Raw genomic sequence first — 16,512 nt, forward strand, 5'->3', positions numbered from 1 at the left:
GGGTCGCCTAAGATCATCGGAAAACACATATTTTCGATGGTCTTAGGAACCGAGACACCAATTTTATGGTTGGGGGTCACCACAACATGAGGAACTTTATTAAAGGGTCGCGGCATTGGAAAGGTTGAGAAACACTGATCTACGTGCTTTCAAAATATTTTGTCACAAGTCTTAGAAAACAGGTTATACTTTTGTCACTGCAATCCTTTTTTGTTTTGTTTTGTCCTCCCTTGTGAAAAGTCTGTAAATCAGACTATTAATGCTGCACATAACATTCTTTTATCCACAAAAAATCCATGAATCAATGACTTATAATATTATGATTTTTTTTAAATGACACAAACTTAAATGCTGTATGCTATGTTCATTGTTATACTTTAAATAATAGAACTCAGCATAATATTTTGATTTTTTTCTGTAATGGGCCTAGCTTAACTGTATATAACATAAAACTCTGTCTGGTCCTTGTTTTGGATAATTCTGAAAGGATTCCTGGTGATGTAAGGGCATTTGTAGAAAACCACGCTACTCTGTGCTTTTGGAGTTGCTTACCTTAGAATAGATCAATAGCATTTGTATGATCACTATCAAGTTTCTAAACTCCATTGGAATGTTGCTATTAATAGCATTATTTCAAAATTAGTTATAAAATATAGGAAGAGCCAAGAGCAAAATATGTATAATACATGCTTAGAACTAAGCAGAAATTTAGGGTATTATTGTTTTTGATGCTCCTTTTGCACTATCAACTTGTTTCCATTAAAATTAAAAATATTGAGATAATTGGAATATTCAAGTTGATATCGTTGGAATAGAAATAGTTGTTGTGCATACGTGTTATTAAAAAAACAGACCAGATCAGATGTTTTTAAATATAACAACTTCATTGCCTCTTCTTTGGTTATGTGAAATTTGGAAGATTTGACCATTTGTTTTACTGTAAAGATTTCTTCAATTTTACTTATCAGGAGAAGTAGTTAAAGGCAGTGATGCCCCGGTATCGGTTCCTGTCCGGAATCTCAGCAACCTCCAAGGGACAGTTACTACAGTAATACATGGTACGTTTTGTATATAATATTGTTATTTGTGAGCCCAAAGATACATGTTGTTTGAAATTTTTAAATATGTACTATATACAGATCCACTAAGTGGCACTGTTGTTTAGGGAAAAAATGTATGCAACTTCCTTGCATAAGAACTCAGAACTGCCTTTTAAGAAAATCGGAGAAAATATAATCTTATAATAAAACCAAAAGTGCTTTTAAAAAGAAATATTAAAAGTAATCTGCATTTTAAAAATAAAGAATTGGAATAAATTATAAAAAATCTGGAACCTTAATTATTATTTAATAAACACCAAGGTGAAAAGCCACATCTTCAATAGCTGAAAAAGCTCTTATCTGGGCCACAACATCCAAGTAATTGCAATTTCCATGGTATTTAGGGAAGTTTTTTTTTTATATATATTTGACTCCTAAGCCATTTAGGACTTTGTAAATTAATATCACCACTTAATATTGGATGGGATAATTCTCAAACAGCAGCCCAATGTTTTAGGATTGGTGTGATATTCTATTTAATACTCATGCAGCTGCTTTCTAACCGGCATTCTTTGAAGGGTATATGTTCTCAGATTAGGGGTCCAAAAATAGAAAACCTAGAGGTTGAAAAAACATTCCAGAACAAGGCAATAGCAAATCATTTCTCTGTACTACCAGGAAAAATACAAATATATGTATGTGAAATCACAAGGAATTGAACTCAGAATTGCACAGACTTATAGATCCTATTCTTGATATGTTGCTAGGTCTGCTAATATTGTGTATAGCATATCTCTATTCTTTCACGTGAAATTTCCCTCTTTCACATACAAAAATATGAAGGATAATTCCATCAATTAAATTATTATTAAAAGGTCATTCTTTTGAGCAAAATATGCTTCATTCAAGATATTTTTTCCATGTAACAAAATCTTTTGCTAGCTAAATATTCCATTAAAGGAAAATAAGCTGATAAATCAAAGGTGTAGATTAAATAACTATAAATGTTCTTTACTCAAGAACACAGTACTTAAACAAGCAAAAGCACACTTTTTCACTTTTACTGTGTATAGTATTTGTGGGATAACATTGACAGCTTTGATTCAAAATAAATTAGATGAATTAAACTGGCATAGCTAGAAAATTCAGGTTACTGATCCTCAACTGGATTACAAACAGGATAATTACCTGTTTTTTAGAAAATCACATTACAATTTTGATTTTCATTTGTTTAAAGCATTATATCACTAGATATCAGAGGAGGTCTGGGGATTGTAATCTCAAGGTATCTGGATGAGAGGTGAAGAAGCTAGGCTTTGAATGTGATATGAGGAGGACATCATCTCATTCTCTGTCTGAAACCACAGAATAAATAATATTATCTGCATGATTTGGAGTGTTATTGTTATATTTATTGACTTTATTTAGATTGCTAGCTTCCCCAAATATCTCGAATAATGGAAATATTTTAATGCTTTTAAATAACATGTTGTCCACAGAAATCTATAGCAACATAGACTTGCTTTCGTTTCATAACTATCAAACATCAAAATGTAGTAAGAATTAATTTGTGCCACAATTTTTTTTAATCTATATGGTCCACAGTTCAAATGTCTGAATAGAAAGATTTTTTTGAGCACATAGTCCTATCCATTATGAAAAGAGACTGCACACAATTTCTGGAATTAAGAGCATACAAATGTAAACTTCAACAAAATGCTGCGTTTTAGGGGCACACCTATTAATATTGTTCATAGCATTTATATTATTTATCTACATATTTGGGGGGAGGGGTTGTAATCTCTTTTCCTTATCTAAAATACCACTAACATTCTTTCCCACTGCCTTAGGCATGACGCCAAGTGGGTTTACTGTATCTCTCTTCCCTAAGAAGTAGCAATAACAAACCACTTCTGAAGAACTTCGCCAAAAAAACCTAAGGGATGTCTGTGGAGATTCTCAGTTATCCAGGTCATAATTCTCTCAAAGATGCTTTTTTTCTTCAAAAGGCAACTGAAATAAAAACCACGCCTGTTGCCTTTTGAAGAAAAAAGCATTTTTTAGACAAAACCATAGGGACTTATTCTGGCAGTTTCTGAGAATGAAGGGAGAAGGAAATGGAAAGAAAGGAAGGAGGGAAAGGAAAGAAAGAAAAAGAAAGAAAGAAACAGACACTTATCTAATATCTTCATTCTTAAAAGGAATTGATAATCTCTATGCATTACATCATTTCATTCCTTTCTTCAAAATACCTAAACCATAATATATATAGCATACATATTGCAACTGTATCTACATAAAATATATATTAACTAGTGTAGGTATGTTTTTATGTACAAGATCTGTTTTGTTGCTCACTTTGTGGCTAAACACATGCTGTAAATAGCTCTATACATCCTGCATGTCCCTTGCAATAGCACTTTGAACTAGATCAATAATTGTGTTTTGATATCATAAAATTCATGATATGAAAATCTGCTTCTGAAAGTCACCATTCAGTTAATGAGCATGATTATGATGATGATGATTGACTCCTCTCTATTTACTTTGCAGGGCAAAGTTCAAAAAATGGGAGTCCCTCTCCAAGCATTGAAAATCTTTCTGGAGTACGTGAATCCACTGGATCTCCTCCTTTGTCTGCAACCAAAAAGGAATCTTTTTTCAGTACAATTTCCCATTCTCGTTCTCATAGCAGAAGTATGAGCAAAAAAGAATCTGTAAGTGTCTGTTTCTTGAGAAATACATTTCACTAATTCAAGTTCTCTTATTTATATTGGTTCACATTTTTACTCCAGACGTATATAGGTTAAAAACCCCTCATATTTCTTAACAGAAACCATACCAATAACTTTCTATAAAAGCTTAATATATTTGTTGCATTTTTCTGGAGTATAAATTTATTGACATTTCTTATTCTATTTAAATAAAGGCAACTTTATTTTTCTTTGGAATAGCTTAGGAGACAACCTGGAAAGCAGCTGGCAGCAGATGTACCTTTTTAAGATAGGGGTAGAGGTGGGACTTGCCGCCCATGTCTTCATTTTCTAAGCCAGCAATATTTCTCAACAATCCCCAAAGATCACTCCACAAACAATACATACATTGATATGATACAATCTTAATGTTATCAGAGTATATATGATTAAAATGAGATCATCTTCCTTTTAATAATTCCTTCAGTGTGCAGACAGGAGATTCTGTCACCCGTAAATTCAAAATGTACTTCAAATGCAGCTAAGTAGATTTAGTAATGAAACTAATCTTATTTGATCAGATAAAGCATAATTTGCTATAAATTTATTTTGGAGATAAATACTCTTGAAAGTTTCATTGCCACCATTCTTAAATAGTAAATGGGATTGATCTTAAATTAATGCTATCACTTTTCTAACCTTTTCCTAGCATAATATGCTGTTTCTCATTTAATCAGAGATTGAATTGATTATGAACAATTAAAATTTAACAATGGCATGGTATGACCAGATAGTATACTGTTATCTTTACAAAAGTACTTCAGTTAAACTCTTGTATATAATTACATAATTATTATTCACTTTCTCACAAGGATTTCCAGATTTCTTTTCTTTTGCTTTACTTTTTTCATTTCATTTGTCTTTCCTTTTTATTTAGATCTCATTATTGAGTATGCTTGATATACTTAAAAAAATTTTTTTTAAGTATATTCTATTTCCTGGTAAAACATGAGCAGAGATAGAGAGAGGTCTTTCATCTTGTAATCTGCTATTGTTTCCTCTTCTTCAGTTTTCTCCATCACAATACAACCTCAATTTCAACAAGAACAACCTGGTCATCCAAATTAACAGATCTTTCTGGTTTTTATTTCTTGATTTGCTTTCTCCATACTGAATTCTTCTTCCTCTAGCCTACTCAGAGTAGGAAATACATGCAACTCCATCAGTTGTGCCGCTAGCTGTAATATAGTGAAAAGCTAGAATATTCACATATCAATATTATAATCAGAACAAGTCTTGATATCGTTAAACATTTTTTTATGTTGCTGTCTCTCCTCGTTTCCTGAATTCCTGTATTTCCTTCCCACCTTCTGTCTTTTTGTTTTTAGTTTTTCACTCAGCCATAATTGACTGTACTGCAGTCCTGCTTCATCATACTGAGCATTATAGTTTTAGAATCAACTAAGGTGTTAGTAAGTTTCTGCAAGCAAGCTTTTATGAGTTTCTAAATATTTATGCTGAGGGGATAGGGATGATGAAAAATTCCATTGCTTAGTTTTCAGATTGATACTAACTTCTTCCAGTCTTAGATGAACTTCAACAGCACAAAGCTTAATTTTACTGCTCTGCATTTTCCAATATATCTGAGATTAGCTCTAATTTTCCACCTTTATCTTCATTTTTTTACTGTGTATTAGTATAACAGAGCTCGAAATCATTTTCTTTATGCTACTAAAGCAGAAATATCAACTTTTTTAAAAAAAATATTGGAATATTCTTTATTGGCCAAGGAATTTGTCTCTGGTACATAAGCTCTCAGTGTGCATACAAACAACAAAGTGATAATCCATAGATCATAAGTGATACGATACAGTCATAAATCACAAGATACAGACAAAAAGTGATAAATCATAGGATATTGATGAGAACATGGGAATAGCAATACCTCCCTACTACTACATGGATAAATATCTTTAGGCATAAGACAGTGATGTTGAAATTAGGTATTTAACAGAGTGATGGCATGGAAAGAGGGGGAGGATCTCTCTTTGTGCCTAGATTTTTAGCATGCAATGTCCTAGAGTGATATCCTGAGTGGAGAAGTTGAAACAGCTTATTCCAGGATGTGATGGGTTTGTAGATATTTTCTCAGCTCTCTTTCTGGCTCGTGTAATGTACAAGTCCTCAATGGAAGGCAGGCTGGTTACAATTGTGTGTTGTTATTGTTGTTGTTTTCCAATCTAACTATCCATTAAAGTCTATCCTGTTTGACTGCTGTGTCAAACCAGACAATTATAGAGATATAAATAACAGACTCCATAATTCCTCTGAAGAACGGTATCAACAGAATCTTTTCATGTGCTTGCTTGAAATCTTTTGGAGAAATAGTATCATTTGGAGCTGAACCAAAGGTGCTTTTTCCAAAAGGCAACTAGATTTTCTTTGTTTTTGTTTTTGTTTGAAGACATTTTGCTTCTTGTCCAAGAAGCTTCTTCAGTTCTGGAAGAAGTTGGAGGTGAAAGTAATGTTTCTCTCAAAGCAGGGGGGGGGGGGGGTGTTAAAAATTCCTCTATTTCAAGTCCAAGATATCTTGTTCATCAGTTTTCATTCTGTCAGCAACAGATGGCTGTTCTGTCTTCTCTGCCTGCTGTTCTCCCTTTTTTTTAACAGCACTCACAAAATGAGTTCCTTCTACTGCCTCATCTGAAGCTTTTATTGCTAGATTTTTTGTCACAGATTTTTCTGTAGCCAAACTTTAAACTTTTCTGCTTCCATTTTCATCTTAATAATTTCTGCCTTTCTTGATAGTTTCTTCTAAACGCTTTTTTTTGTATAATGTCTTCCTCCATTTCTTTCTTAACGTTATCTCTTCAATGCTATATCAGCTACTGCTCTATTAACTGCAGTGTTAGTAAATCTGCTACTCTGGCTTCATCTCTATAATATATCTTTTTCTCAGACACAGCAAGTAATTTCCACATGAATTTGTTGTTGCTTTTGTTTATTATGAGGTTATTACTATGTACTAATAGGCTTGCATATCAATATCCAGGATTTTATTTATTTTTTAACTCCACGTTTATTATCTTATAAGTAACTAAAGGCAATGAACATTACATTCTCCTTTCTTCTCCTGTTTTCCCCACAACAACCATGTGAGATGGGTTGGACTGAGAGAGTGACTAGTCCAACGTCACCTAGTTGGCTGTCATGCCTAAAACAAGACTAGGACTCAGAGGCTTCTAGTTTCCTATTTACTGAAAGTCTGCCTCAAATAGCATTTTTTTATTTTCTGGATTTCATTTATACTCTGACATGTGGTAAATTAAAATATTTATTTCCTAGCCTTTTTAGCATAACAAGTAGTGAAATGACTTTTTAATCCACCAATTTTGAATTTACAACAGATAGGGAGGGACCTGAATCTACTATTCTGAAATATTCCTCATTACCATCAGTGACTGTACCTCTTAGCTTATCCTTTAATTTATTACATTTAGTTACTAAAAATCAACATGAGTGCATTTCTTTTTTAACTTCTTTTTGGGGATAATTTGTGGTTTTGGTGCTCCCCTTACATATTACTGATCTTATGTTCCATATTTTGCCATACTTAAAATAGTTTACATTTTTGGTTCTTTTCCTGTAAATGTTCTGTGGTGTACTAGCTATTCAGAGCATTTTGTTTTGTTTTGTTTTCTTTGATCTGAAAAATGATCCCCCTCTGTGAGATTCCCCAGTACCAGTGAATCTCAACTGCTCAAATTACTATATCTGGCCCTTTATGCTTTAGTTTTATATTTAACTAATGATATAAATGAGAATAAAATTTAAGGAAACATTTTCATATTTTGTTGATTATGGCATCATATACTCCTATTTTTACCCAAAGAATATTATGAAGTCATTGGAAAGATATTATAGATATGTGGGATTCTTTAGTAAACCCAACCCTATTAATAGATATCGACAGTTAATGTAATGCCACTGAATCATGCCTACAAATATAACCACAAATTGCAGTCTGACCCATCTGTTTGTTTCTATAAAGTGCAGATGCATGACTTGACTGATCCAGAAAATACACAGAATAGACTCATAATTGTCATTTTAGGTATAAACTATGTAGTGGCTATAGATTTTCTTGAGTCAGTGAATGTCACAAATCAGAAATGATCCAAACTATTGTGATAGAAAAACATATTTGTCTATAATATCTGACTAGTGGTTTTCAACTTTTATGTAAGACAACAGATGAGGAAGAGTTTCTAGTTTGCATATTGTGTATGCTGAACTAGAATTATTTTAGTCTGAATAATAAGATTTGGACTGGAATGAAAAATTCCTCTTTAGATAAGAACCAGCTAAGAACCAGTTATAAGACCAGCAGAGGCTCTTATCCATAGCCAAGTACCATTGGAACAGGGACTTCTAAGTTTTGGGCATTTAGATTTTTATAATAGGATTAATATACAATTGAGCATCCATTGTTTAATCTCTAAAGCTCAGAGCTAGTGTAGAAGCCTGAAAAAAAGTGGACAATAATATGATGAGAAAGGTTTAGTAATGCAATGGCAGCTTGGAAAGTAAAATGGCCAGAATTCCATATAAGTAAAAATATGTATTTATGGGTCAAGCAGTATAGAAGAACTTACTATATAATATATTACCCTTTATTCCACTGTTTAAGAAACAAATACTTTGTGGGTATTTACAAGCTTACTGATCTAACTTGCAGAAGACTTTATGCTTTTTAATACAGATTCAAAGGTTCCAAAGAGAAGCTTCACCTTCCTGCTGTCAATATCTAAAAGCAAAAATATTCTTAAATAGATATACCCTCATTGCTATAATGTGAAATGGCTTACAATTAAATAGCAATAGATACAGTTTTAACCAGTATTTTATAACTGCAAATCCTAGCTTGATTTTACACATGCACCCAATATAAACCCTACCCCCCTCCCCAAAATAAGCCCTATTTAAGACCCTGCCCACTCCATGATACACAGGTAAAAATTAAGCTAGAGTGGAGATGGGAGGGTGGAGCTGCCCTGCTACTTACCTTCAAACATTTGCAGCCAGGCCTCACACACCCAACACCTGCTTTTCTAGCTCATTTCTTCTGCAACTGGAAGGCTTTCCTGAAGTCCTCTGTAGCCATAACAGAGTTCCGGATCTGGAGCTCTATTATCGGCTGCGGAAGCCTTCAGGAAAGCCTTGCCATCCGCAGAAGAAGTTCCTGAAGGAACTGACAGAAAAAAGGAGGCAAGTGAGATGAGTCAGTGGATGACTTCCTCTGAAAATAAGACCTTGTGCCTTTCATGGTGGCAAAAAATATATGAGGGTCTTATTTTCAGGGAAACATGGTAATACAATTTCAAGCATTTGATACCTACTGATTCGTTTTAATTTCATTATTATATCTTATGCTCTAAGAAATGGAGATTACAGTACTGTGCCAAAGTATTAAGCAACTGTGCAAAAATGCTATAAATTAAAATGCTTTCAGAAATAGAAGTGTTAATAGTTTATTTTTATCAATTAATAAAATGGAAAGTAAATGAACAGAAAATAAATCCAAATCAAATTAATATTTGTTATGACCATCCTTTGTCTTCAAAACATCACCAATTTTTTAGGTGCACATGAACACAATTTTTGAAAGAACTTGGCAAGTTTCCTTCAAGGTTATTTCAAACATCTTGGAGAAGTAGCCATAGATCTTCTGTAGATGTAGAATGGTTCAAATCCTTCTATCCCTTCATGTAATCGCAAACAGACTCGATGAAGTTGAGATCAAGGCTCTGATCATTTCCAAGACATCTTGTTTTTCTTTACACCAAAGATAGTTCTTCATGAAATTGGCTGCATGTTTAGAGCTATTATTCTGTTGCAAAATAAATTTGGGGCCAATCACATGCCTCCTTGATGCTAAGGCATGATGGATAAGTATCTTCCTTCTCCATCTCCATTTGAAGAAATCCAGCTCCAAACTTGCAAAGAATCTCCACTATGCTTCACTATTGCCTGCAGACACTCAATATTTTACCACTCTTCAACCTTTTAGCAAACAAATTGCCTCCTACATTCAAATTTTGACTCATCAGTCCAGAGCACCTGCTGTCATTTTTCTGCACCCTAGTTTCTATGTTTTCATACATAGTTGAGTCATGTAGTCTTGTTTCTAGGTCAGAGATAAGGCTTTTGTGGCCGCAATTCTTCCATAAAGACCAGTGGTGGATTTCAATTTTTTATAGAACTTATTCTGTAGGTGTGGCCTGTTTTATGGGAGTGGCTCAGTGGTCATGTGACTGGGTGGGAGGGGCCAACTTGATGTCACTCACCAGGAGATGTCATGGATTGGGTAAAATGGTGAAGCTCACTTAACAACACTTTGCTTAGCAACCAAAATTTTGGGCTCAATTGTAGTCATACGTCAAGGACTATCTTTGCCTTCCTTTGCATGGCAGCCTTGTCCTAGTAAACTCCTTCTCCTTTCTGGCAATTTTCCTCTTTGTTAGAGGCACCAAAATAATCCAGACAATGTAAGGTTTCCTGCTGCAACGGGGGTTGGACTAGATGACCTCCGAATAGCCTTCTAGCCCGAAATTGCTGTGCTGTTTTTTTTTCTTTCTTTCTGCTAACAAAGAAACCTCCCTGGGACTCATTTTACATTCCTGCCAGTTAGAGATAATGACCCTAAAGAAAGTTTGGCTCCATTCACAAGCAGGGAATCATCCAAACCCTTTTAGAAACACAAAGCTTATATTGCTCAAACCCCAAAACTTCAAAAACGTAAAACCATATAACATATAACCATATAACCAATTTGTTGTTCCCTGCACCTTTCAATTTAAAGGTATAAGCATTAGGACTTGTGGACTTCAACTCCCAGAATTCCACAGCCAGGCATGCTCAGTTCTGATTTAAAGCAACAGCATTTGTTTTTCTCCTTTGCAAAAGAAGTTTTCTTTTTTCTTTTTCTTCTCCCTTCCCCTCCTTTCTCCCTCTCTCCCCACTCTCTCAAACACACACACACACAGAAGTTGGGTTGGATTATCTCTCCTACCCCCTTCCCTCTCTCACTCTCTTTCAAACACATACACACACATAAATTGGATTGGACATCTCTCCCAATGGCTTGGAAGCAGCTCCTCTGCCATCCCCCCTGCTCCATTCCCCTGCTGCCTTCCCCAAACAACTCCCCCATTGCAAATGCAGCATGCTGTCCGGGTGGGAAATGCCTGGAACACAATAAAGTCCACCCACTCACCTCCTGCTGGCAGGCTGGGGTGAGAGGAGAGGCAGAGAAGCCGGAGAGGAGCTGATTGGAGCCTTCCGAAAGAATGGGCTTCTCCCTCCCCAGTCTAGTTTGATTGCAGGCAAAGCCACATTGCCTTTTCAAACCTGTAGTCAGTGAAACTGGGCTGGATTTTTGCACATCTTTATCCAGCTGTCGGGGGAGGAGGAATGACTTCCTCCCCAGGCCCCCATCCATTACACACACACACACACACACACACACACACACACACACACACACCTGGATAAAGCTATGTTTCACCTAGTTTTAGCCTCCTACAGAACTGTTTCTGTTTCAGTTAATGACTGTGTTTCCACCTACATATGAAATTAATTATCATTAGCACCTGCTTGATATAATTTGTTAATCATACATTTTAATCCTACAAAGTCCCTGACTTTGGGCAAAACTGACTTCTATCAACCTAACTTTAGTAGCAGAGTTTGGCTGTTCCTCATCCAGTTGTAAGCCTCCTACACTTTGCACATTGCTCTTTCAGTTAATGACTGCGTTTCAACCTTGCAAAGGTTGAAATACAATCATTAACTGAAACCCAAAAAGCTGTATAGGAGGCTTAAAATTGGGTGAGGAACAGTGTGCAAATATAAGAATTGTTGCTGTTTTGAAAGCAAAGGGTGGATTTGATTTGGATTTCTCTTCTGTTTATTTAATTTCCATTTTCTTAATTGATAAAAATAAACTATTAACACTTCTATTTTGTAAAGCATTGTTAATTTATAGCAGGTTTTCACAATTGTCTAACACTTTTGCACAGTACTGTATGTTGGGAGAAATTGTGTTAGGTGTGGAATAATTGTTGATAATCTAATTTGCATTTTATATTACTATCTGTCAGCCCAATATCAGGAATGCAAATTTTCAGAGATTCACTTTATTGTTTTAAGTTATGTCAGATGCAAACAATCATCAGACCAGCACTTGAAGAGTTCAATTAGCTATTTTATTATTTATACCTATAGTACAGGAATATTCTCAGACTGGCAATTTGTACCTTGCCAGTCTGGATAAAGTTCAATGTCATTCAAGAGGGAATCCAATCTTGCCCTTTTGTGCCTGCGTAGAGATTCCCAGACTAATTCCCCTCTTGACTCCCCCCTTGGTCAGCTTCTCTTCAACATACGATAACAGAAACTTGAAAAATCATCAGAATACATTTTATACCAAACAAAATAAAGACAGGTTTACATTTTCTCATAATATCTTATGGTATGCTGCAAATGTTCTTATGCCTTACTGCCCAGAGCCTGGGGACTCTAATGGTCTATATCAGTTGTCCCCAAACTGTTTGGCAACAGGGATTGGTTCCATGGAGATTTTTCCACAGACCAGAAAATCTTTGTATCTAATATAGTTTATTGATATGGAATTACATCTGTTACTGATTGAGTAGATTAACACAGACCAAGGTGTCCCTAGCCAAATGCAGTTAGCACATGAATTGTAGCTCTACCACGAGCAGGAGCAACTTGTCTGTTAACTCATGATTTTATCACCATTGTTGGCGTATGAAGTGTGCTGTAAATGTGATGTCTTTGAAGTTCCAAATGTTGATTAGTTCTTATTACTGTGAAAATATTAAACCTGCACTACACTGCCATCCAATAGACTTCTGGATGTAATTCAAAGTGCTAGCTATTGATCTATACATAATATCTTGTACTTAGATTTCCATACAGAAGCATTACTATCAATTTGATTGTCTAGAACCGTGATGGCGAACCTATGGCACGCATGCCAGAAGTGGCACGCAGAGCCATTTCTCCTGGCATGCGGAGCCATTACCAGTTCCTCTTCTGGGTTCGGGCGCAGCAGCCAGCTGGTCTTGACACGCATTGGCGTGCCAGAAAGCAGAAGTGGAGCCGCCCGGTGCACATGCGCACGCTAGAAAAAATGATCTTTTTGTTTCCAGGGTGCACATGCGTATCGGCAATTTGGTGATCTGGTTCCTGGCACGCATGCACACCAAAAACCAGCAACTGGAAGAGCAACGGCCGCTCATGCCAAAAGACACAGAGAGGGGTTCCTGGCCATCGCTTCTTAGTAGAGCTGTGGTCGGGGCTTCCCTCCCTCCCCCGCCTGAGTGGGCTTCTTGCATAGAAACAACCGGGCAGCCACCGGCTGGAAGCAGCAGCGCAACAGTCGCCGTTACCAGGGGCGAAGGGGTGGCGGTGGCGAGAACGGGTGACCGCCGCCCCTTTGTCTCTTCCCCAAAAGCGGCTGTTGCGCTTCCGCTTCCAGCCGGGATGCTGGCGGAGGAGCTGCTGGCGGGGAGGCTGGAAGCAGCAGCGCTCCGGACCGCGGATCCTCATCAGAGCTGCAGGCTGGAGCTCTGAAGAAGTCTGCTCAGGCGGGGGGGACGCCTGGGACCGCCTGTCCTTGCCATCGCTACTCTGCTGTTGCACTGCTTCTTCCAGCCGGGATATATTCTGCCAGACCCTCGGTGGTGTCTTTATGCGGGTAGCTCACCTCTCCGCCAGCAGCTCCTCCGCCAGCATCCCGGCTGGAAGCAGAAGCACAACAGCCACTGTTGGGGAGAGGATGAAGGGGTGGTGGTCGCCCATTCTCTCCACCGCCACCCCTTCGCCCCTGGTAACAGCAACTGTTGTGCTGCTGCTTCCAGCCGGGACGCTGGATGAGCTGCTGGCAGGGAGGCGAGCTACCCACATAAAGACGCCGCCAAGGGTCTGGCAGAATATATCCCGGCTGGAAGTAGCAGCGCTCTGGATTGCAGATCTCCATTAGAGCCACGGACTAGAGCCGTGCAAGCAGCCCGCTTGTGTGGGGAGGGAGGGGAAACCCTTGCCCATGCTTGCCACCGCCGCCCCCTCACCTCCAGCGGCTGTCACAGTGCTGCTTCTGGCTGGGATGCTGGAGCAGCCAGAAGAAGGAGAAGCTGCCGTGGGGGAGGTGGGCGGGGGAGACACCAATTGCAAATGCTTCTCCCTCAGTGCAGAGCAAAGAGCCTCGGGAGGGTGGGGAGGCTGTTTTCACCCTCCTCAAGCTCCTTGAAAGCTTCTCGAGCCTGGGGAAGGTAAAAAACGGGTCTATCACGGGCCAAAAGGGAAGGGTCACACGCATCCACAGGGCGTGTTTGCGCGCATGCACAACGGGGATCGCGCACATAGCATTATGGGTATGGCACGCCTGCGTACCCTTGCGCTCCCCCCACTTTTGGCACGGGAGCCCAAAAAGGTTCACCATCGCTGGTCTAGAAAAAACTACTGAATAGTATCCCATTACAGTAGCTCCAGTAGTGAAAAAATAGACAAGGGCTTTAAAACTTATAAGTGCAATTTTTCAAATGGTTGTGTTTTAGAACAGCTTTCCAACTGAAGTTGGATTTGTCCCCCTGTGGTCTCTTTTCAGAAAATGCTAAAGACAAAACTCTGATGAAAAACATTTGTAGTCGAAGTATATGATATCTAGCATTGTACATCGCTGCTGGGTTTTTAGACTTCTTATAATTCAATTGATTCCCCTTTCAATTTGTTTTTTCTTTGGTTTACCATGAGCATTTCATATTTTTTTTTACCAGGAATCTTCTATATTATACCTTTCATAGTTAGCTGCTGGGAGTCCTAATAAAAATTAGAACAGTATGCAAGATGAATAAATGAAATCTGCTAAAACCAAAAGCTTCAGTTCAGAAGCCTCTTGCATTTAAACCAGTAGGCTTAATGAAGTCTCATTTAAACCAATTGGATATGTTACAATTGAAAGACAGATTTCAGAATCCCAAAGATTTTAATCTTTGTTCTTTATCAAATCCAAAGAATTATTTCAGAAATCTGGATATTATGCAAGAGAAAATGTCATCAGATACAAGACATCTTTATTTTGCTGTTAAAGGAAAGATATAGCAACGTATCAGTATTTTCTGTGCATAAGGAAAAAGAACACATTGTTTTAACTCATTCTGACTTTGCATTTCTGCTGCTTATTTTTTCAAAATATTAGTCTATTTATTTCTATTATCTATTTGAGGAAAGAGCAATTGTCGAACAGAAACTAATAACTGCAGATGTATCATAATCAGAACATGAAAATTATCTTAGGAAAATAAAATAAATTATAAAGAATATCATACACAAACAGAAATGCTCTGAATGTAGAAACTTATATAAGATGTTTATGTTGTTTGGTAAAATTATACAGAAATCTTATTGATGAAGTCACAATTGAAAAAAAAAATGTACATTGCATACAAATAAGGCTTTGCTAATGACAAAACTGAATTAATGTAGCTAGATAGCTTGCACTTAATTTAGTTATTTAGCATGAACTAAAGCAATTTGAATTATAATTTTTTGAATAAGCTGATTCTGAAAGCAGTTGATAAATAACATGGAAGAGAAAGAAGAAAAACACACATACCAGCTAAAGAACCAGCAGCTGTGACTTCACTTTATTGTGTAAACACTATTAAATAATCTGGCTATTTTTCATGATTAATACGGTAGATGGCATCAATCTGAGTTTCTCTGTTCTATATGCCCTCGTAGTAGACTTTAGATCTCTGGACAATAGCAGAACTCAGAATGTTCCTGTCTTCAATCTTATGTTTGCAGTATCTTAGTAAATGTTTTTTTGAAAAGTTGAGATTATGAATATAGAGTAGCTATAAAGTTAATATGGTAGAGGAGGTCTTTGAAAATGGATGCAGCAGGAATGTAAAATATAAACTTTTGTGTAATTTTTTCTCAACTTTGACAAAGTTTTTACTTAGTCAAGTTTTTATTTTACTTTTGATTATAGGAAGAAGAATTAGAGACTCAGATTTCATTTCTTCAAGGACAATTGAATGAGTTAGAAGCTATGTGTAAATATTGTGCAAAAATGATGAACATACATCTAGGTAAGAAGGAAGTCCATATTTCTAGATATGAAATGATGTGTATCTTCTGGACAATGTTTATATTATCAGGTTGATAATAATATGTTAGGGAAGTATGCATGTAGGTCAGTGGTGGGTTCCAGATCCCATTGCAACCGGTAGCTGCTGTGAACCCACTGCCCTGTGATGCTCCAGCTGCTCGGTGGAGCATCAACACAGGCACCGTACACTGTGGGCACATGCGCAAATGGCCCAGTTGGCTCAAATACAGGTAAGGAACATGGCAGGCCCTCCACAGCACCATTCCGGTACAGTGCCTGCTGCTCCTAGCAGGCACCAGTATGCCCGTACCGGGGCATACCGGCCGGAACCCACCACTGATGTAAGTGTTTATGCATACAAGCGAAGAATATAGATAGCATCAAGCACAATACTAGTTTAAATCTAGAAACATTAAACAAAGTTCAAAATATCATAAAAATTGAGAAAGCTGATCTCTAAAATCACTCAGTCAGGTGTAACCAAGCAGATATATGAGAACAATTGTAATATTGTGCCTTAGGTGAGATGCAGGAGTATGAATGAGGAAAGGCAGTTTCCTCTGGCAGTCCTACAGAA

The 16,512-nt window shown here is 37.1% G+C and overlaps 1 protein-coding gene across 3 annotated transcripts in view; it reads left to right on the forward strand.

Moving 5' to 3' along the window:
- The window catches only part of TBC1D5 (TBC1 domain family member 5), a 407,032-nt gene that overhangs the window by 356,199 nt on the left and 34,321 nt on the right, over window positions 1-16,512 (forward strand). For all 3 annotated transcript variants that reach the window (XM_081970868.1, XM_081970866.1, XM_081970867.1), the window contains exons 18-20: window positions 969-1,058; window positions 3,594-3,757; window positions 15,816-15,915. In XM_081970868.1, coding sequence (XP_081826994.1) covers window positions 969-1,058; window positions 3,594-3,757; window positions 15,816-15,915 — 354 coding nt within the window. The remainder of the gene's footprint in view (window positions 1-968; window positions 1,059-3,593; window positions 3,758-15,815; window positions 15,916-16,512) is intronic.

This window comes from Natrix helvetica (genome assembly GCF_964273705.1).
Source record: "Natrix helvetica genome assembly, chromosome: Z".
In the NCBI taxonomy this organism is placed as follows: Eukaryota; Metazoa; Chordata; class Lepidosauria; order Squamata; family Natricidae; genus Natrix; species Natrix helvetica.